Below are 22,948 nucleotides of genomic sequence, written 5' to 3'. Positions count from 1 at the left end.
ATAGAGGTGAGGAGCAGCATTATTCTTTTATTATATAGGATGTCGTCCGATGCAATGTAGGAGAGAAATAAGGGTATTTGGTAATCATGGCATAGTGGGCCTGATTCAGGTTTATAAGTAAAAAAAAAAAAAAAAGCAAATGGCCTAAACCATGCTGCACTGCAGGTGCGGCAGATGTACTGTGCAGAGAGATTTAGATTTGGGTGGGGTGTGAACAAACGGAAATCTAAATTGCAGTATAAAAATGAAGCTAACATTTGTGGGCTACATACAAAAGCAGACAGTATTTACTACCCTGCACAGAAAAAGGGAACGCAAAAGGTTCTCAGCAAGAAGCCTGAGAGTGCAACATGTTTAGAAGAGAGAGACCAACAAAAAAAAAAAATGTTGTTCCTCCCCTTCAGCTAGCAGGCTAAGTAAATCAAACAGAAGTGAGATACATTTATAGCTGGGATGCGGTGATTATGCGACTGTTGAGGTCCCAAGCTGCTGAAATCCAGACGCCGGAACTCCGATTGGGGCAGGAGACAGATGCCGAGTTAGGTTTAGGTGCCACTGGGTGGGGGTGGGGGGTTGGTTAGGGTGCAGGAAGAGAGGGTTAGGCACCCCGGGGGAGATTAGGGTCAGGCACTAAAAGGGGAGTATAGGATTAGGCTGCAGGAGCAGAGGGTTAGGGGGTAGAGGAGAGGAGGGTATAGCCTCTGATCACCCCTGTCGGGATTTCATACATCTGGATACCGGAGTCTGTATTATGAATGCCGGGATCCCAAGCGCCCGCATTCCATACTGATTCTGTATAGCTGGTATAGGCAATACATTTCTTTCTATTATAAGGGGTTAAGAGAGCTGTAAAGAGGAAGGCAATCCAGAGACACAGACTGCACTAACACAAACCTGCTGTTGTCGCTGCCATTCCAGCAGTCATCCTCATTAACACTGGACGTCCAATTGTTTTTACAGATGCTGTTGGGTAGTGAAGACCAAAACTTTTTGGCAGTCTTTAATTTCTGTTTCACATCAGACACCTGTGTATAAAGCATTTTTTATTTTTTATTTTTATTTTTTTTAAGAGAAGACCGTAGTAAGGAAAAAATAAGATTTTACTTACCGGTAAATCTATTTCTCGTAGTCCGTAGAGTATGCTGGGGACTCCGTAAGGAGCATGGGGAATAGACGGGCTCCGCAGGAGATAGGGCACTTTAAGAAAGCTTTGGATTCTGGGTGTGCACTGGCTCCTCCCTCTATGTCCCTCCTCCAGACCTCAGTTAGAGAAACTGTGCCCAGAGGAGATGAACAGTACGAGGAAAGGATTTTTGTAAATCTAAGGGCAAGATTCATACCAGCCACACCAATCACACCATATAACTTGTGATAAACTACCCAGTTAACAGTATGAACAATAACATAGCCTCGGTTCAAACCCGATCAACTATAACATAACCCTTATGTAAGCAATAACTATATACAAGTCTTGCAGAAGAAGTCCGCACTTGGGATGGGCGCCAAGAATCCTCTACGGACTACGAGAAATAGATTTACCGGTAAGTAAAATCTTATTTTCGCTAACGTCCTAGAGGATGCTGGGGACTCCGTAAGGACCATGGGGATTATACCAAAGCTCCCAAACGGGCGGGAGAGTGCGGATGACTCTGCAGCACCGATTGAGCAAACAGGAGGTCCTCCTCAGCCAGGGTATCAAATTTATAGAACCTTGCAAAGGTGTTTGACCCCGACCAAGTAGCAGCTCGGCACAGTTGTAGTGCCGAGACCCCTCGGGCAGCCTCCCAAGAAGAGCCCACCTTCCTAGTGGAATGGGCCTTAACCGATTTAGGCAATGGCAATCCTGCCGAAGAATGCGCCTGCTGAATCGTGTTACAGATCCAGCGAGCAATAGTCTGTTTTGAAGCAGGAGCGCCAACCTTGTTGGCCGCATACAGAACAAACAGAGCTTCGGTCTTCCTGATCCTAGCCGTTCTGGTCACATAAATCTTCAAAGCCCTGACCACATCCAGGGACTCTGAATCCTCCAAGTCTCGTGTAGCCACAGGCACGACAATAGGTTGGTTCATATGAAAAGATGAGACCACCTTGGGCAGAAATTGAGGACTAATCCTCAACTCTGCCCTATCCACGTGAAAAATCAGGTATGGGCTTTTATATGATAAAGCCGCCAATTCCGAAACCTGCCTTGCAGAAGCTAAGGCCAACAACATGACCACTTTCCAAGTGAGGTATTTCAACTCTACTGTTTTGAGTGGTTCAAACCAAGGTGACTTGAGGAAACTTAATACCACGTTAAGGTCCCAAGGCGCCACCGGAGGTACAAAGGGAGGCTGAATATGCAGCACGCCCTTCACAAAAGTCTGTACTTCAGGAAGAGAAGCCAATTCTCTTTGAAAGAAAATGGATAAGGCCGAAAAACCTTTATGGACCCTAATTTTAGGCCCAAATTCACTCCCGTTTGAAGGAAGTGAAGCAGACGGCCCAACTGGAACTCCTCCGTAGCAGTAGTTCTGGTCTCACACCAAGAAACATTTTCGCCATATACGGTGATAATGTTTCGACGTCACATCCTTCCTAGCCTTGATCAGGGTAGGAATTACCTCCTCCGGAATCCCTTTTTCCGCTAGGATCCGGCGTTCAACCGCCATGCCGTCAAACGCAGCCGCGGTAAGTCTTGGAACAGACAGGGCCCCTGCTGCAGCAGGTCTTGCCTTAGAGGAAGAGGCCACGGATCTTCTGTGAGCAACTCTTGCAGATCCGGATACCAAGTCCTCCTTGGCCAATCTGGAACAATGAGGATTGTTCTGACCCTTCTTATTGTCCTCAACACCTTGGGTATGGGAGGTAGAGGAGGAAACACATAGACCGATCTGAACACCCAAGGTGTCACCAGAGCGTCTACCGCAACCGCCTGAGGGTCTCTTGACCTGGCGCAATACCTCTTTAGCTTTTTGTTGAGGCGGGACGCCATCCTGTCTATCTAAGGCAGTCCCCACCTATCCGTGATCTGTGTGAAGACTTCTTGATGAAGTCCCCACTCTCCCGGATGCAGGTCGTGCCTGCTGAGAAAGTCCGCCTCCCAGTTGTCTACCCCGAGATAAACACTGCTGATAGTGCGCTTACATGGCCTTCCGCCCAGCGTAGAATCCTGGTCGCCTCTGCCATGGCCACTCTGCTCCCTGTGCCGCCTTGGCGGTTTACATGAGCCACTGCCGTGACATTGTCTGACTGAATCAGAACCGGTTTGTTCCGAAGCCATTCCTCCGCTTGGCGTAGGGCGTTGTATATGGCCCTCAACTCCAGGACATTGATGTGGAGACCAGTCTCTAGGCTTGACCAGAGACCCTGGAAATTTCTTCCTAGTGCGACAGCTCCCCAACCTCGGAGGCTCGCGTCCGTAGTCACCAGGACCAAGTCCGGAATGCCGAACCTGCGACCCTCCAGGAGGTGAGCACTGCGCAGCCACCACAGGAGAGACACCCTGGCCCTGGGAGACAGGGTGATCCGTTTTTGCATGTGTAGATGGGACCCGAACCATTTGTCCAATAGGTCCCATTGAAAGGTCCTTTTGCATGGAACCTGCTGAAGGGGATGGCCTCGTATGAAGCCACCATGTTCCCCAGAACCCTCGTGCAATGATGCACGGAAACATTTTTTTGCCTTCAATAGGTTCCTGACCAGAGCTACGAGCTCCTGAGCCTTCTCCACTGGAAGAAAAAATAAGAATTTACTCACCGGTAATTCTATTTCTCGTAGTCCGTAGTGGATGCTGGGGACTCAGTCAGGACCATGGGGAATAGCGGCTCCGCAGGAGACAGGGCACAAAATTTTAAAGTTTGACCACTAGGTGGTGTGTACTGGCTCCTCCCCCTATGACCCTCCTCCAAGCCTCAGTTAGGATACTGTGCCCGGACGAGCGTACACAATAAGGAAGGATTTTGAATCCCGGGTAAGACTCATACCAGCCACACCAATCACACCGTACAACTTGTGATCTGAACCCAGTTAACAGTATGATAACGTAGGAGCCTCTGAAAAGATGGCTCACAACAATAAACAACCCGATTTTTTTGTAACAATAACTATGTACAAGTATTGCAGACAATCCGCACTTGGGATGGGCGCCCAGCATCCACTACGGACTACGAGAAATAGAATTACCGGTGAGTAAATTCTTATTTTCTCTGACGTCCTAGTGGATGCTGGGGACTCCGTCAGGACCATGGGGATTATACCAAAGCTCCCAAACGGGCGGGAGAGTGCGGATGACTCTGCAGCACCGAATGAGAGAACTCCAGGTCCTCCTTAGCCAGGGTATCAAATTTGTAGAATTTTACAAACGTGTTCTCCCCTGACCACGTAGCTGCTCGGCAGAGTTGTAATGCCGAGACCCCTCGGGCAGCCGCCCAAGATGAGCCCACCTTCCTTGTGGAGTGGGCATTGACAGATTTAGGCTGTGGCAGGCCTGCCACAGAATGTGCCAGTTGAATTGTGCTACAAATCCAACGAGCAATCGTCTGCTTAGAAGCAGGAGCACCCAGCTTGTTGGGTGCATACAGTATAAACAGCGAGTCAGATTTTCTGACTCCAGCCGTCCTAGAAATATATATTTTCAATGCTCTGACAACGTCCAGCAACTTGGAATCCTCCAAATCGCTAGTAGCCGCAGGCACCACAATAGGCTGGTTCAGGTGAAACGCTGATACCACCTTAGGCAGAAAATGAGGACGCGTCCTCAATTCTGCCCTGTCCGAATGGAAAATCAGATATGGGCTTTTATACGATAAAGCCGCCAATTCCGACACTCTCCTGGCTGAAGCCAGGGCCAGTAGCATGGTTACTTTCCATGTAAGATATTTCAAATCTACCGATTTGAGTGGCTCAAACCAATGGGATTTGTTTGAACCTTAATGGACCCTAATTTGAGGCCCATAGATAATCCTGTTTGCAGGAAATGTAGGAATCGACCCAGTTGAAATTCCTCTGTCGGGGCCTTCCTGGCCTCACACCATGCAACATATTTTCTCCAAATGCGGTGATAATGTTGTGCAGTCACCTCCTTCCTGGCTTTGACCAGGGTAGGGATGACCTCTTCCGGAATGCCTTTTTCCCTTAGGATCCGGCGTTCAACCGCCATGCCGTCAAACGCAGCCGCGGTAAGTCTTGGAATAGACACGGTCCCTGCTGAAGCAGATCCCTTCTTAGAGGTAGAGGCCACGGATCTTCCGTGAGCATCTCCTGAAGTTCCGGGTACCAAGTCCTTCTTGGCCAGTCCGGAGCCACTAGTATCGTTCTTACTCCCCTTTGCCGTATAATTCTCAGTACCTTGGGTATGAGAGGCAGAGGAGGGAACACATACACTGACTGGTACACCCATGGTGTTACCAGAGCGTCCACAGCTATTGCCTGAGGGTCTCTTGACCTGGCGCAATACCTGTCCAGTTTTTTGTTGAGGCGGGACGCCATCATGTCGACCATTGGTCTTTCCCAATGGACTACAATCATGTGGAAGACTTCTGGATGAAGTCCCCACTCTCCCGGGTGAAGATCGTGTCTGCTGAGGAAGTCTGCTTCCCAGTTGTCCACTCCCGGGATGAACACTGCTGACAGTGCTATCACATGATTTTCCGCCCAGCGAAGAATCCTTGCAGCTTCTGCCATTGCCCTCCTGCTTCTTGTGCCGCCCTGTCTGTTTACGTGGGCGACTGCCGTGATGTTGTCCGACTGGATCAACACCGGCTGACCCTGAAGCAGAGGTTTTGCCAGGCTTAGAGCATTGTAGATTGCTCTTAGTTCTAGTATATTTATGTGAAGAGACGTTTCCAGGCTTGACCACACGCCCTGGAAGTTTCTTCCTTGTGTGACCGCTCCCCAGCCTCTCAGGCTGGCATCCGTGGTCACTAGGACCCAGTTCTGTATGCCGAATCTGCGGCCCTCTAACAGATGAGCACTCTGCAACCACCATAGCAGAGAGACCCTTGTCCTTGTCGACAATTTTATCCGCTGATGCATCTGCAGATGCGATCCGGACCATTTGTCTAGCAGATCCCACTGAAAAATTCGTGCATGGAATCTGCCGAATGGAATCGCTTCGTAAGAAGCCACCATTTTTCCCAGGACTCTTGTGCATTGATGCACAGACACTGTCCTTGGTTTTAGGAGGTTCCTGACGAGTTCGGATAACTCCCTGGCTTTCTCCTCCGGAAGAAATACCTTTTTCTGAACAGTGTCCAGAATCATCCCTAGGAACAGCAGACGTGTCGTCGGGATCAGTTGGGATTTTGGAAAATTCAGAATCCACCCGTGCTGTTGGAGCACTACTTGAGTTAGTGCTACTCCGACCTCCAGCTGTTCTCTGGATCTTGCCCTTATCAGGAGATCGTCCAAGTAAGGGATAATTAATACGCCTTCTCTTCGAAGAAGGATCATCATTTCGGCCATTACCTTGGTAAAGACCCTGGGTGCCGTGGACAATCCAAACGGCAGCGTCTGAAACTGATAATGACAGTTTTGTACCACGAACCTGAGGTACCCTTGGTGTGAAGGGCAAATTGGGACATGAAGGTAAGCATCCTTGATGTCCAAGGACACCATAAAATCCCCTTCTTCCAGATTCGCTATCACTGCTCTGAGTGACTCCATCTTGAACTTGAATTTTTGTATGTACAGGTTCAGAGATTTCAGATTTAGAATAGGTCTTACCGAGCCGTCCGGCTTCGGTACCACAAATAGCGTGGAGTAATACCCCTTTCCCTGTTGTAGAAGGGGTACCTTGATTATCACCTGCTGAGAATACAGCTTGTGAATGGCTTCCAATACCGTCGCCCTGTCTGAGGGAGACGTTGGCAAAGCAGATTTTAGGAACCGGCGAGGGGGAGACTTCTCGAATTCCAACCTGTAACCCTGAGATACTACCTGCAGGATCCAGGGGTCCACCTGCGAGTGAGCCCCCTGTGCGCTGAAATTCTTGAGGCGACCCCCCACCGCCCCTGAGTCCGCTTGTAAGGTCCCAGCGTCATGCTGAGGCCTTTGCAGAAGCCGGGGAGGACTTCTGCTCCTGGGAAGGGGCTGCTTGCTGCAGTCTCTTACCCTTTTCTTTGCCTCGGGGCAAATATGAATGTCCTTTTGCTCGCTTGTTCTTATAGGAACGAAAGGACTGCGGCTGAAAAGACTGCGTCTTTTTCTGCTGGGAGGGGACTTGAGGTAAAAAGGTGGACTTCCCGGCTGTTGCCGTGGCTACCAAATCCGATAGACCGACCCCAAATAATTCCTCCCCTTTATACGGCAATACTTCCCTATGCCGTTTGGAATCCGCATCGCCTGACCACTGTCGTGTCCATAGACTTCTTCTTGGACATCGCACTTACTCTTGATGCCAGAGTGCAGATATCCCTCTGTGCACCTCGCATATAAAGGAATGCATCCTTTAATTGCTCTATAGTCAATAAAATACTGTCCCTATCCAGGGTATCAATATTTTCAGTCAGGGAATCCGACCAAGCCACCCCAGCACTGCACATCCAGGCTGAGGCGATTGCTGGTCGCAGTATAACACCAGTATGTGTGTATATACTTTTTAGAGTATTTTCCAGCCTCCTATCAGCTGGATCCTTGAGGGCGGCCGTATCAGGAGACGGTAACGCCACTTGTTTGGATAAACGTGTGAGCGCCTTGTCCACCCTAGGGGGTGTTTCCCAGCGCGCCCTAACCTCTGGCGGGAAAGGGTATAACGCCAATAACTTCTTTGAAATTAGCAGTTTTTTATCAGGGGTAACCCACGCTTCATCACACACGTCATTCAATTCCTCTGATTCAGGAAAAACTACAGGTAGTTTTTTCAGACCTCACATAATACCCCTTTTTGTGGTACTTGCAGTATCAGAGATATGCAAAGCCTCCTTCATTGCCGTGATCATATAACGTGTGGCCCTACTGGAAAATACGTTCGTTTCTTCACCGTCGACACTAGATTCGGTGTCCGTGTCTGGGTCTGTCGACCGACTGAGGCAAAGGGCGTTTTACAGCCCCTGACGGTGTTTGAGACGCCTGTACAGGTACTAACTGGTTTGCCGGTCGTCTCATGTCGTCAACCGACTTTTGCAGCGTGCTGACATTATCACGTAATTCCATAAACAAAGCCATCCATTCCGGTGTCGACTCCCTAGGGGGTGACATCACCATTACCGGCAATTGCTCCGCCTCCACACCAACATCGTCCTCATACATGTCGACACACACGTACCGACACACAGGGAATGCTCTGATAGAAGACAGGACCCCACTAGCCCTTTGGGGAGACAGAGGGAGAGTTTGCCAGCACACACCAAAGCGCTATAATTATATAGGAACAACCTTATATAAGTGTTGTTTCCTTATAGCTGCTTAAATATATATAATATCGCCAAAAAATGCCCCCCCTCTCTGTTTTTTACCCTGTTTCTGTAGTGCAGTGCAGGGGAGAGCCTGGGAGCCTTCCTAGCAGCGGAGCTGTGTAGGAAAATGGGGCTGTGTGCTGAGGAGATAGGCCCCACCCCCTATTCCGGCGGGCTCTTCTCCCGGTTTTTCTGAGACCTGGCAGGGGTGAAATACATCCATATAGCCTCATGGACTATATGTGATGTATTCTTTTTAGCCAGAAAGGTATTAACATTGCTGCCCAGGGCGCCCCCCCCCAGCGCCCTGCACCATCAGTGACCGCCGGTGTGAAGTGTGCCTGAGCGCAATGGCGCACAGCTGCAGTGCTGTGCGCTACCTCATGAAGACTGAAAAGCCTTCAGCCGCCGGTTTCTAGACCTCTTCTTACTTCGGCATCTGCAAGGGGGTCGGCGGCGCGGCTCCGGTGACCCATCCAGGCTGTACCTGTGATCGTCCCTCTGGAGCTAGTGTCCAGTAGCCTAAGAAGCAAATCCATCCTGCACGCAGGTGAGTTCACTTCTTCTCCCCTAGGTCCCTCGTTGCAGTGAGCCTGTTGCCAGCAGGACTCACTGAAAATAATAAAACGATCAAAACTTTTACTCTAAGCAGCTCTTTATGAGAGCCACCTAGATTGCACCCTGCTCGGACGGGCACAAAAACCTAACTGAGGCTTGGAGAAGGGTCATAGGGGGAGGAGCCAGTACACACCACCTAGTGGTCAAACTTTTAAATTTTGTGCCCTGTCTCCTGCGGAGCCGCTATTCCCCATGGTCCTGACTGAGTCCCCAGCATCCACTAGGACGTCAGAGAAACTCTTTTTTGGTCTGTGTCTAGAATCAGGCCCAAAAAGGGCAGACGCGTTGCAGTAACTAGCTGGGATTTCGGTAAATTGAGAATCCAGCCGTGCCTCTGCAACGTCTTCACAGACAGAGACGCTGTCCAGCAACTTCTCCCGAGATCTCGCCTTTATGAGGAGATCGTCCAAGTACGGGATAATGGTGACGCCCTGCCTGCGCAGGAGCACCATCATTTCCGCCATTACATTGGTGAAAATTCTCGGGGCCGTGGAAAGACCAAACGGCAACGTCTGAAATTGGTAGTGACAGTCCTGTACTGCAAATCTCAGGAACGCCTGGTGAGGAGGGAAAATCGGAACATGAAGGTACGCATCCTTTATGTCCAGGGACACCATCCAATCCCCTCCCTCCAGGCTGGCGATGACCGCTCTGAGCGACTCCATTTTGAACTTGAACCTCTTCAAGTACAGGTTCAGGGATTTCAGATTTAAAATGGGTCTTACCGAACCGTCCGGTTTCGGTACCACAAACAGGGATGAATAATAACCCTCTCCTTGCTGGAGATGAGGAACTTTGACTATCACCTGTTGAAAGTACAATTTGTGAATTGCAGCTAACACCAGCTCCCTCTCCGACGGGGAAGCCGGCAGAGCCGATTTGAAAAACCGTCAAGGAGGCATGTCTTCGAATTCCAGTCTGTATCCCTGGGAAACAATCTCTATTGCCCAGGGATCCACCTGTGAGAGAACCCAGACGTGGCTGAACAGATGAAGACGTGCCCCCACTTGATCTGACCCCCCCCAGAAAGCCTCAGCGTCATGCGGTGGACTTTGCGGAAGTAGGGGAGGACTTCTGCTCTTGGGAACTAGCCGAGTGCAGCTTTTTTCCCTTGCCTTTACCTCTGGCAACAAAGAACAATCCTCGTACCTTCTTGCTTTTATTGGAACGAAAGGACTGCATTTGATAATGCGGTACCTTCTTAGCATGCTGCGGGGAAACATAAGGTAAAAAATTCGTTTTACCGGCCGTAGCAGTAGAGACAAGGTCCAAGAGGCCTTCTCCAAACAACTCCTCCCCCTTGTAAGGCAATGACTCCATATGCCGCTCTGAGTCGGCGTCTCCCGTCCACTGTCGGGTCCACAAGAGTCGCCTAGCAGAAATAGACATAGCGTTTATTCTGGAGCTTAGTAAACAAATGTCTCTCTGAGCATCCCTCATATACAAGGCAGCATCTCTGATATGCTCAATGGTCATTAGAATGGTATCCCTATCTAAGGTGTCAATCTCCGTAGATAAGGAGTCTGCCCATGCCACGAAAGCACTACAAACCCAGGCCGACGCCATGGCCGGTCTAACGATAGTTCCTGAATGTGTGTAAATTTGCTTCATGGTAATTTCCTGCTTGTGATTAGCAGGATCCTTGAGGGAAGCAGTATCCGGAGAAGGCAGTGCCACCTTCTTGGATAAGCGTGTCAGTGCCTTGTCTACTTTAGGCGAAGATTCCCATCGTATCCTATCCTTCTGTGGAAAAGGATACGCCATAAGAATCCTTTTGGGAACATGTAGTCTCCTATCCGGAGACTCCCAAGCCTTTTCGCACAATTCGCTTAGCTCAAATGAGGACGGAAACGTGACCTCAGGCTTTTTCCCTTTATACATGTGAACCCTCGTGTCAGGGACCCTCAGTGATATGCAAAACCTTTTTTATGGCAATAATCATGTATCGAACACCCTTTGCCACATTTGGCTGTAATTTTGCATCCTCATAGTCGACACTAGAGTCAGTATCTGTGTCGGTATCTGTGTCAGCGACCTGGGATATGGGGCGCTTTTGAGACCCTGAAGGTCCTGGCGCCACAGGGACAGGCACGGTCTGGGGCTACCTGACTGATCCCTAGCCTCAGCCTTGTCTAGCCTTTTATGCAGAAGATTCACATTTGCATTTAAGACATTCAGCATATCCACCCAGTCCGGTGTCGGCGTTGCCGACGGCGACCTGACATTCAAACACTTCCCCTCCACATTAAGCGAGCCTTCCTCGTCAAACATGTCGACACACACGTACCGACACACTTCATACATACAGGGAAACTCTTTTCTGAAGACAGTATCCCCTTTAAGACCCTTTGGAGAGACAGAGAGAGAGTATGCCAGCACACACCCCAGCGCAATGACCCTGGAGACCAACACAAAATGTTTTTCCCCAGCAGCGCTGTATAATATCTTACCCGCCAATTATGTGCTCCCCCCTCTCTTTTAAACACCCCTTCACTGTATGTAAGCAGTGGAGAGTCCGGGGAGCTTCCTCTCAGCATTCTGTGGAGAGAAAAATGGCGCTGGTGAGTGCTGAGGGAGAAGCCCCGCCCCCTCGGCGGCAGGCTTCGGTCCCGCTCAAATTTGTGTAAAAATGGCGGGGGCTCTTTTATATACATGTACAGTGCCCAGCTGTACATGTATATATCTTTTTGCCATGTTTTGAGGTGTTATTCTTGCTGCCCAGGGCGCCCCCCCTGCGCCCTGCACCCATACAGTGACCGGAGTGTGTGAGGTGTGTGGAGCAATGACGCACAGCTGCGGTGCTGTGCGTTACCTCAGTGAAGCCGCCGAAGGCTTCTGCCGCCTGAGACGTCTTCTTGCTTCTGTTCTTCTGGCTCTGTGTGGAGAACGACGGCGTGGCTCCGGGGGTGGACGCCCAGGACGAACCTGTGTTCTCCCCCTCTGGAGCTAATGGTGTCCAGTAGCCGAGGAAGCAGATCCTATCATTTAAGTAGGTCTGCTCCTCTCTCCCCAGTCCCTAGATGCAGGGAGCCTGTTTCCAGCAGTGCTCCCTGTAAAAATAGAAAAATCCAAACAAAAATGCTTTCTAATGCAAAGAACTCAGGAGAGCTCCCTGCAGTGCGCCCATCTTCCTCTGGGCACAGTGTAAAACTGAGGTCTGGAGGAGGGACATAGAGGGAGGAGCCAGTGCACACCCAGAATCCAAAGCTTTCTTAAAGTGCCCTATCTCCTGCGGAGCCAGTCTATTCCCCATGGTCCTTACGGAGTCCCCAGCATCCTCTAGGACGTTAGAGAAAAGAAATTTAAAGCCATCTTTGAGTGTTTTAATTTTTTTAGGTGGTTAACAACTTGCGTGGTTGGTGCGCTCTCTAGCAAGGTGCGTCTAGCACATACCTTTCCTGCACACTCTCTATTTTCATTGGGTGGGCTATATGCAGTGCCCTATCCACATCCAGCCCCTACTGGAGCACCACAAAGTGGAAGTCACGAAGTTTGAACAGAGAAGCACTAATTCCTTATTGAGCAGCTCTGTTCAAACCACTGACAGGAGCTAGATGCTGCTGCAGTGGGGAAAGGACTGCACTTGCACTGTCTCACAAAAATGATACAAATACTGATAAAGGATATATCAGCACTTTTAAAAAAGAAAATTAAGAATCCAATAGCTACCTATTGCAACAGACAAGGAACATGTTTGAACCAACCAAGGAATTTGATTAAGAGCGGGGAAAAAAACTATGGTAAGAAAATCAGCTCACCAGTCTGTCCAAATTCGTCCCAGCAGCAGTTGTTGGCCGTTCTTCTTCACTATAGGCCCGAAAGCGAAGGTTGATGTTACTGTCTGACACAGAGCGAGCAACCCGTCCAGGGGGAAGGGCCTTAGGCTGTCCACATCCCTGAAATACCTGTCAAAAAAAACAAAACACCACCACAAGAAGCTAGTTTAAGATTGTTGATCTGGACATAAATAACATTAATAAATATCAAGAATATAAAAGGTCAAATTTACACTAATTGATTGCCTTGTGCAGAGTTTGCCCCCAAATGTCAAGGGTGCAGCAGCAACTGATAACACACCAATTTGATGAGAGTGCAACAGTAATGGAAAGGGTTGGTATAATCACTGTAGGCATTGTAGGTAGCTGCTCTCCAATTCAGGAGTAGGACCACATTGGCACCCATACTTCTTACTATAGTAGGTGGAATGTGGAGGATGCATCCACAATTCAACTGAGTGGCGGTGATATCATAGCCAAGCTCCAAATCCCAGTCCATCATAGAAAGAAATGCAGCAGCCACCAGATTTAAGTGAAAGAAATGAACAGCTTTTCCTTAAATTAGTGGCTGACGCTCTAGCATGACTGTGCAGGGACATTGGGCCTAATTCAGTTGATCGCAGCAACAAATTTGTTAGCAGTTGGGCAAAACCATGGGGGTCAGAGTTGATCGCACGGCAGCAGTTTTTTGCAGCCGTGCAATCAGATAGTCGCCGCCTATGGGGGAGTGTATTTTAGCATAGCAAGTGTGCGATCGCTTGTGCAGGGGAGCTGTGCAAAAGGTTTTTGTGCAGTTTCTGAGTAGCTCTAAAAACTTACTCAGCCACTGTGATCACTTCGGCCTGTGAGGTCCCAGAATGGACGTCAGACACCCGCCCTGCAAACTCCTGGACACGCCTGCTTTTTCCACGGCGCTCCCAGAAAATTGTCAGTTGCCACCCAGAAACGCCTTTTTCCTGTCTTATCTCCTTGCGATTGGCTGTGCGAACGGATTCTTCATTAAATCCATCGCACAGCAACAATCCGCTTTCTACTCGTACGATGCACCTGGGCATTGCGGTGCATACGCAAGCGCAGTAGTGACCTGAATGCTGCGCTGTAAAAAACGGCAGCATGCGATCAAGTCGGAATGATCCCCCATGTGCACTGCAGGGGGGCAGATATAACATGTGCAGAGAGAGTATGATTTGGGTGGGGTGTGTTCAAACTGAAATCTAAATTGCAGTGTAAAAATAAAGCAGCCAGTATTTACCCTGCACAGAAACAAAATAACCCACCCAAATCTAACTATCTGCACAAGTTATATCTGCCACACCTGCAGTGCACATGGTTTTGCCCAACTGCTGACAAATTTACTGCTGCGATCAACTCTGAATTACCCCCATTAAACCCACTTAATGAATAACATTATGTCACTCATTCAGTTGTTTAAAACATCTCCTAGTCATTGGTTATGGTCACCTAATGTATTGCCAGCTCTGAGAACCAATAACTCAGAGTGCATTAGTAACTAATAACAGATGGGTGTGCCAAGGCTGCAGTGATAACAGATGACATATGGGTGTACCGAGGGTGCATTAAGATTATGGATGGGTATGTTGAAGGTGCAGCAAGAGAATAGAAGAGTCAATTAAGAAAGAACTAAAAGACAAATTGCGATTGTACACGATGAGAGAGGAGAATGTAGGCAAAGAGGAAAATAATTACATGGTTCTTAGCGACAAACCTTCTCTGACACCTGCATGCTGTTTTCCTGCATATTCATGATAGCGTCTGAGATTTTCACATCAATTGGGTCCATGACAGTTTCAATATTGAATGGACCCTCTAATCTTTCAGCTACCATTAACATGGCCTCTGTGAACGAGATAAAAACAAACCTTTTATAGTTTACTTTAAGGTCTTTTAAGAACCGTGAACCTCGTATACGTAAAATTCATAAGAGCTCATGGTTACAGCTCAAACCCAGTGTGGATCCAGCAGTCGTACCAGATTCTAACTGGACACTTGTACCACAAGTATTTCAGGCACATCAGCAGTATTTGGAGCCAGTCTGAAATAGGTAAGCATCTCTGTAGATGACTGCGCAGAACCACCGTAACTATGGATGCAGAGGAGAGATCAGTTTTTTTGATATTGCAGTTTATGTAGGTTGATTGCAAAAATAAAAATATATTAAAAAAAAAATCCCCTCTTTGAGGTGGAATATTTTTACTGAAAGGGGACTTTGTGACTCATAGTAACTAACAAAATGTACAGTTTGTATTGGAAACTTAAAGCAGGAAATCTATTCTGGCAGAAGCTCAGCCATTAATAAAGCAAAGACCAAGACTGTTTTGTTGGAATGTTCACTATAAAGAAAAGCGCAAATTGCGGACCACTAACAAATGCAAATCACTTAACTATTTCTCAACAGTAAACCTTGATCCTTTTTAGAAAGAAATTGGAGGAATTTTTACTGAAGTTATCAAACCATTTCAGTGATGCTCTTAAGCTTGGTACACACTGGAACGACCACACTGCAATCTTGGCAATAAATAAACAATATATTACATCAATTGGTTGCATGCGATCTATAATTGCTCCTGTACAAACTAGAACCACCATCATTAGAATCTCCTTAAAAGGAGTGGCATGAAGGAGACTTCAAATTGGCCCAACATATTCTTTGGCATCCGGTTCGGCGTACACACTCAATAGGCACCAAATCGCTAGAAATAACGCTTGGTTTGATGTGCAGCACATCATACTTGGTGACCGTTGCTAGTGACCGCGGGAGAGCACAATCACTTGTACACAAGGAGCAATGTAGGCGATTTGTCGTTACAAAAAATCAAATTGGCTCAACATCACTCGAGTATGCACCCAGCTTTACTTGTTCAGGTAATGGACTTGCCGGTCTTAGCATTTATAAGAACCATTAAACCTTACAAATATTAATATTGCCCCCATGACAATATTAGATCGCTAGTAAAGGACATATTTAATATTCCGTATATTTTAATTAATTAGACATTTGGGGAAGTTTCCTGGGATCACACCACCTGCATATATTTTTTTCTTTTTTGGGGGTGAGGAATGCTAAATGTGCGGTCGGCATCGCAAGCCTAGATAGACTGTGCGGGCAAATCAATTTTGACTATCTCGTAGAAAAGATAGTCAAAACTGACACTTAGCCAAAATCGCACAGTCATTATCGCAAGCACAGTCATTATGTGCTTGCGATGCTGACCTAGCCCCTGTCGCATAGTGAGAATCGGGGTTAGCCCGAATCTCACCGTGTGTATGCACCTTTACAGTGATCAGCAATCCTCTGGCTCCATCCATCAGTGGAGTTGGCTTGGGCTGTGGCAACTTAGTGTTCAGGTGTGCTACAGATTGGGACCCTTCAAGAAGAGGGTGTATAGAACAACTGTGGGGGGTAGGCGTAAAAGAATAATTGGCAGGAACTACCTAGATTTTTGGATCATGAGTGGTAACAATCCACGTATCACTGGATGGATGGCATGTCCTGGATGGTTGTTCAGTATTAATGTTATTTTCTTCTTGCAGATATTTGTACTCGCCAACAATTATAACCTCTTTCTCGAAATTAAAGAAAACAAAACATATAGTTTCTAGTTTGTCCTAAAAAAAAACCAAAGTCCTAAAATGCATTCATATACAAAAGTATTTTTAAAGAGTGCATTCATTGGAACTGAATTCCAAAAACTAAACTGCTCATTTACCAGCATATCAGAGTCTCAAAAGAAAGGACTAAGCCTCTCACTATGGAATTCAATTGATCCGACCTGGAGACAGGAATCTGACTAAATGCATATTTTGTTGAAGAGGAGAAAATGTAATAAAACAAAAGGAGTCAGACGTTTTTGTGATGGGCTTCAATAAAAAGTTACTTCAAATCCCTGAGTAAAGGCTGCTGCCATGAATATACCATTGTGTTACAGGAGGGTAAAAATTCTTTTGAAGTGTCAGCAAATGAGAGCTTGAAAACAGAAACGCACAAACCGAACTCGCTGACTGTTGTCAGATGGGTTTATTTAGTTTGTATTTGAAAGACTTAAAGAGTGCATTTTTACTGACCATCATAAATGTGCCAGGTAGAAGTATTTTTTTTTAGCTTTGCGTTTTATTTGTTATACTCATTAGTGCAAATCATTTTATCTGGTTACTTTGTATGTCTTTTAGCGACCAGGAAAGGCCAGATTAATAATGTGTTTGTGAAAGCCTAAAAGGAAACACAAACCCCCAATTCTTCTGGCTGTTTGGTGTCTTTGTAAACTAAGAGCTAGCCAGGCCATACACAAGAGCATGGGAATTGTGTACGAACTGAGTCTTTTGTTATTCCTGATTCCATGGCATTACATGTATCACAGCTAAGGAATGCAAGTTTTTTTCCCCTCTTCTTTGACTGTCGATATAGAAAATGCATTTGGCCTCCAGCTGAGCTGCTAAAGTAAGCTATAAAAGATAAGGGGTATAATAACTGGCTCACAAGAATATATTCAACTGTAGCAGATCGACATTGACAGAGTGCAAAGAGTAGCTCATTAAACAAGTATAGCGCGCATCTCAGCTACAGCATTTTATTTTTGGTCTATCTGGACTGGTGTCCCTTATGGCAATCAGAATTTCTTCTGGAAATAGCATTACCCATTAGCCTAACCAGTAGGATACTGCTAAATACTTATTTAGCCGATATAATATAATTGGGAATAACCTTCTAAAGAGGGTATTCTGAATTCCAGAGAAAGAGCCCCGCCAAGTTAAAAAGAGGTCTATAAGACCACACAGCTTTGTTCTAGAACGCAGGGATTTGTTAAGTAGACTTTTTGTTTGTTTTTTTATGTTTCTTTCAGATTTTCTACTGTAAAGTGCAAAATGCCATTTTTAGTCAAGTAAAAGGCGGATATTTATGCCAGAAATTATTCACTTTTTATTGTTGCACTTGTTAAAGGTTAAGTGTACCTTCTAGTCTGTGAAGTGGGGTTTAATATGGTGGAGCTATATAAAAGCTTGCATATGCATGGCTGCTTTTTTAGATTACTAAAAGCATACTACCGGGGAAATTTAGTAAATCTTCTAAAAATGAAAAGTGGTGATGTTGCCCATAGCAACCAATCAGATTATAATTTTCTAGGATGCAACAGAGAAATTATAGACAGAATCTGATTGGTTGCTATGGGCAATATCACCACTTAAGGGGGGTACTCACGGAGCGATATTCTAAGCAATCTGACTAGATTGCTTAGAATATCGGCAGGATCGCTCCGTGTGTAGCCCCCTCGGCGATAGCGATGCGCGGCCCCGCACATCGCTATCGCCGCTGCTAGATTGGCCTGCATGCAGGCCAATCTAGCGGGTCGCTCACTTCACCCGCTGGGTGAAGTGAGCGGCCCCCCCGTCTCCCCCCGCACGCTCAGCACAGATCGCGCTGTGCTGAGCGGCAGGAGAGATGTGTGCTGAGCGGTTCGCTCAGCACGCATCTCTCCTTGATCGGCCCGTGAGTACTGGGCTTTAATTTTTAGAATTTACCGCTATTTAGAACCATAAACATATAATTATCAATTATACCCCACCGCTCTCTCAATAAGTCTCAAAGCACTTTACATAGAGCCAGGGCTGTAACTAGGTGTGTGCAATGGGGCACCGCAGATAGCGCTGCATGGTAGGAGGTGCTGTTGACAGCACTTGTCAATTATCTGTTTTAATTATTTTCACCTGCAGCTTCCCCTCTTTTTGAAGACTAGCATCTCTTGACTGCCGGTGTCTTCTACCCTGACCTCATCTGTCGCTAATACCTATACAACATTTATGAACTCAACTTGAGATTTGTTATTCAGTCACACTGTCCTTTATTACATTTTTAGATGCTGACATACCTGGGATTCGAACCCATTGCCTGCGGCATTGCAGTCAGAAAAACTATTCAATGAGCTATGAATTCTAACGATTTGAAGCTTACCTTGTACTTTGTGAAAAAATGATCAACATTGTGGCTGAGCAGATCTATTTAGTATGTGGCTGCAAGAGATTGGATGTGCGGGTGTACAATGCATAGAACTGCTCAATTGCAATGTTGATTATTATTTTACAAAGTACCAGTAGCTTCATATAGTTCTAACAGTTTTTATGCAGGATCCAAAAGCTCAATGAGTAGGTTGTTTGATTAGAATTCAACAGGTTATAGGTTTGAATCCTGGGTATGGCAATATATTAAAACGCTTTATTTAATAAAGGGTATTGTAACTGATTAACAACAAGCTCTCAAGTTAAGTGCATGAATGTGATATAAAGATGATGTGAACAAATCCATTTTCATGCAGTGGTTTCTAAATGAGTGTGTAATATATATATAAATGTGGGAAGGGGCATCATAGCGTGGGCTTTCTCTGGGATTAATCATGTCTTGCCCCTTGCCCATGAGGCATGCGCCTTATGTCCCTACTGGAAAAAAAAAAAAGGGGGGGGGGGGCGCCTATTCTCTCTCTGGCACAGGGCACCAAAATGTCTAGTTACGGCTCTGCCTAGAGCAGAGGGTGAGGTTTACATCGCTCAGTTCGCTACTTTATGTAATCATTCTCACTGTCTCATCGGAGCTCACAGGGGTAAATGTATGTAGCAGTGATGACCCCTTCTTCAGGCGGTTTTGCAGAAAGGGGTTATTCCTGTTTCTCCAAGACGTATGAAAAGGCCTTCATCTTTTGTGATGGGTGCTTAGTAAGGTCACTCACGAACTAACAGTGACATGGGAAATGTCATTATTTGTTACTTACCAGTCCCACCACCAGACCATCCTTGCACATGCACTGTTGGTCCAAAATGAGATCTCACATGCGCACAGTGCCTGCACTAACTCCTTCTGTATCGTATCAGCACTAGGCAGATGGGATACAGGCAGATCAGAGATCGCCAAATAGGTGATCATAACACCTTTCCGGTGACTGTTTAGTACATTGCAACACCAAGACGTCCCTGTAATGAGCAGCGATGCAGAACATCTCATAACATAACAATAAGCGCCATGTTAATACATTGATCTATAAATTGCATAGCGCACACAAGCCAATTCTCAAGTTAAGACATGAGAAAATAAATATTTCCTGGGGTGCCCCAGCCACCTACCAGAGAAATATGGTTATTGAGAAACACAGAAAGCTGGAAGCCTCGGTCACCTTTATGAGAAGCAACAACGTCCGCAAGGTCCTTGGAGTCGGCCAGTTGTTTGTAAGTAGGGGCCTCCCTGCGACACCTTTCGATTACAATCCACTTTTAAAGTAAAGAAAATGGACTTGAACTTAAAAACGCATGGCTTTTATTTCAACGCATGGCTTTTAATTTCATTATGCTTCTGCGTGCAATTGTTTATATTGTAATAAACTTTTTAAGCATCATTACACTATATTTAGTCTGATTCTTTCCAAATAATATTCCGCTTAATGAGCTGAATACTGGAGATGAGAGACTATTCTTAAAAGATCTGCATTCAAGGCGGCCCGTAACAGGGAAAGGAAGAAACTTTGGTAGATTGAGACTTCTATCAGGCATTTAAAAAAAGAACAATTTTATCATCTTTTCAATTTCACTTATACATTGGGTTATCATACTTAAGATTGTATTATGCTCTGTGTCGATACTCATTTTCATATGTAGTATCCTTTTGAAAAAGCATCTACTAAAAGCCTCAGCACCAGACCACCAATATTTACCACGTTCTGCTGTTAGATTCAATCTTTTAGAGTTAAGAATCGCATTAATGCTAGATCTGAATTACAGTAAATCTATGAAAGGATTACAAAATAGACCCCACTAACATTTGCCATTATAAAAATCCATTACAATGATCAGCTAAAACAATTTTTCAGGGATTTAAAGTGCAGCTCCATACGTCTTAATATTGGATAATAAAGTTACACCAATCCCAATGCTGCTTTTGGAGCCAGGTGGAGATTAAAATATCTTGCTGAAGTTTGGCGGAATATGAAGGCCAATAACCACAAGGTCTTTGCAATATATTACTGTATTCAATGCTGCAGATATGACTGGCAGCCTTATTTACCAAGCTATATGAATTATGTGTGCAAATGAATCGCAAAAATGGAAGGGCAAGAAATACAAAAAATTGTTCTACCTAAAATTAAATACTTATGGACTATTATAGATGTTTTTACCATAATTCTAGCCACATTTGTATTTGTTTTTACTTTTACAAACTCATTGTTTAGCCTCTTTATAGTAAACTGGTGAGAGCTCACACTTGTATCCAGAAAATGTAATACCCCTTTTCCACTAGCTCTTAGAAACGCGGGTAAATGTGCGGGGGCGCGCATTTACCAGTGTTTTTCCGTAGTGGAAAAGGGTCCCCCGGCAAATTCCCGGATCAAGTGATCCGGGAATCCTACCCGGGTAGCTAGCTAGGTTGAACACGTGTTCAACCCGGCTAGCTGTCTAGTGTGAACGGGAGCCGTGTCGAGGCGACACGGCTCCCGTTCACAGTGTATAGGGAGGGCGGCGCTGGGAAATCATGTGATCTCCCAGCGCCGCCCCTGCCACGTTAGTAGCAGCGTCACCAACCCGGCAATATGACGGGTTGGTGAGCGCTGTTCAAAAGGGGGCTGTAGCACAGGTCGCAGCCGTGTCAGGCGACACGGCTGCGACCCGTGCTTTAGTGGAAAAGGGGTATAACTTATATTAGGCAGTTTCTAAGTGGATGACAGTTTTAATTTTAGCTTGCCAATGTATAGCCAAGCTGGATTGCAAGCACTGGGACTCTGAATAAAGCAGACTGTGTTGGTCATAGACAGGGACAGACTTTAAGACATTTGTGGGCCCATGACAAATACACATTGAGGTGGCCTCTATGCCAGACTACAGAACATAGGGCTAACTTGCAAATGTATCCCAGCATTATCAACTGTTTACATTTGCACACTATTCCACCTGGTAAAAGGTGGTAGCACAGGGACCCTCCAATACGTGAAAAAGAATTGGCAAAACTTAGTTTGCCAATGTAAAACAAAATCCAAGTTGGGTGTGTAAGCAGGGGGACCAATCACAAGCTGCAATTTCTTACTAATGGCTTGTGACTGGTCAGGGTTGGGGGGAAAAAAAGTTTTTTGTTTTATTAAACCCAAAAAGATTTTTGTTTTTGTTTAAACCAATCTATTTTTTTGCATTGTTTCAATGAATATAAAAATTTGAATCACGTATTCGAAACCTCGATCAACCATGTTTTACTTCTACATGATAACTGCATAGTGTGTACAAAAACAATTGGATTCAAACCCTAAACACAATATATCATGTCCTCCTTCAAATTCCGGCAGTGTGTGTATGCTAGAAATTGTGTTTTCTGGGACTATGGGGTCAATTCAATTCAGTGAGAGTTCGTCTTCAAATTCCTGACTTTACAAACTCCCGTGCATCACGGGAATTTGATGGTCAGGAATGTGTTTTTTAGTCGCCAATTCAATTCAGAGAGGGATATTGTAATTAGTCTGACTTAAATCTAATTGTCGGGAATTTGCAAACTCCCGGGAATTCAATTGTCAGGAATTTGTTTTTTTTTGTTTTTTTAGTCTGCAATTCACTTCAGGGAGGGATATTGTAATTAGTCTGACTTAAATATGCAAGTCGGGGGAAGGGACAGGGAGGAGACTTATTTTCCCTCCTTTTACTCCCAGGAATGCAATGTTAAGGCAAGACTTCGGAGTAGAAGCCACAACCATTTTGGTACTGACATGAAAGGAATGGTAGCAGCAGTGGGAAGCAGTATATTGTTCTGTGGAAGTGTGGAAAAACATCAATCATCGCTTTATAATGTGACTTATTTGTTGTTGGCACCAGTAGGCTAAGCTTGCTGGCACTGTGCAAGTCAAAGGCAGGGAATCTCTAATAATCACACGTAACCGTGATTGGTTTAGGCCAGCTTGCTTGGCATCATCAATATGGAAGTGTAATGGTTGAAGATCTTGGGCAGTCGACTTTAGCTGTGTTTTCTTTAGCGTATCACTTACTATCTTCCATTCCTCCGGACTGTGTTACAGTATTTAGGCACTGGTATGGTATTCTTTTAGGCTCCATTCTGCAGACATGTCCAAACCACTTTAAATGCTGTCTTTTAATATAGGATTCAACTGTGGGTTGGTCTTTGCATAGTTTTCGAATGTTTTACTTTCT

At 45.9% G+C, this 22,948-nt stretch overlaps 1 protein-coding gene across 1 annotated transcript in view; it reads right to left on the bottom strand.

Annotated features, from left to right (window-relative positions):
• The window catches only part of GPC4 (glypican 4), a 166,553-nt gene that overhangs the window by 6,113 nt on the left and 137,492 nt on the right, over positions 1–22,948 (bottom strand). Inside the window, exons 5-7 of the mRNA XM_063937480.1 lie at positions 14,496–14,626; positions 12,752–12,898; positions 895–1,025 (exon numbers count right to left, since the gene is read on the bottom strand). Coding sequence (XP_063793550.1) covers positions 895–1,025; positions 12,752–12,898; positions 14,496–14,626 — 409 coding nt within the window. The remainder of the gene's footprint in view (positions 1–894; positions 1,026–12,751; positions 12,899–14,495; positions 14,627–22,948) is intronic.

The sequence above is a fragment of the Pseudophryne corroboree genome, chromosome 8, assembly GCF_028390025.1.
Source record: "Pseudophryne corroboree isolate aPseCor3 chromosome 8, aPseCor3.hap2, whole genome shotgun sequence".
In the NCBI taxonomy this organism is placed as follows: Eukaryota; Metazoa; Chordata; class Amphibia; order Anura; family Myobatrachidae; genus Pseudophryne; species Pseudophryne corroboree.
Note: the sequence above shows the minus strand (reverse complement) of the source record. Positions and strands in the feature narration are given on the sequence as shown.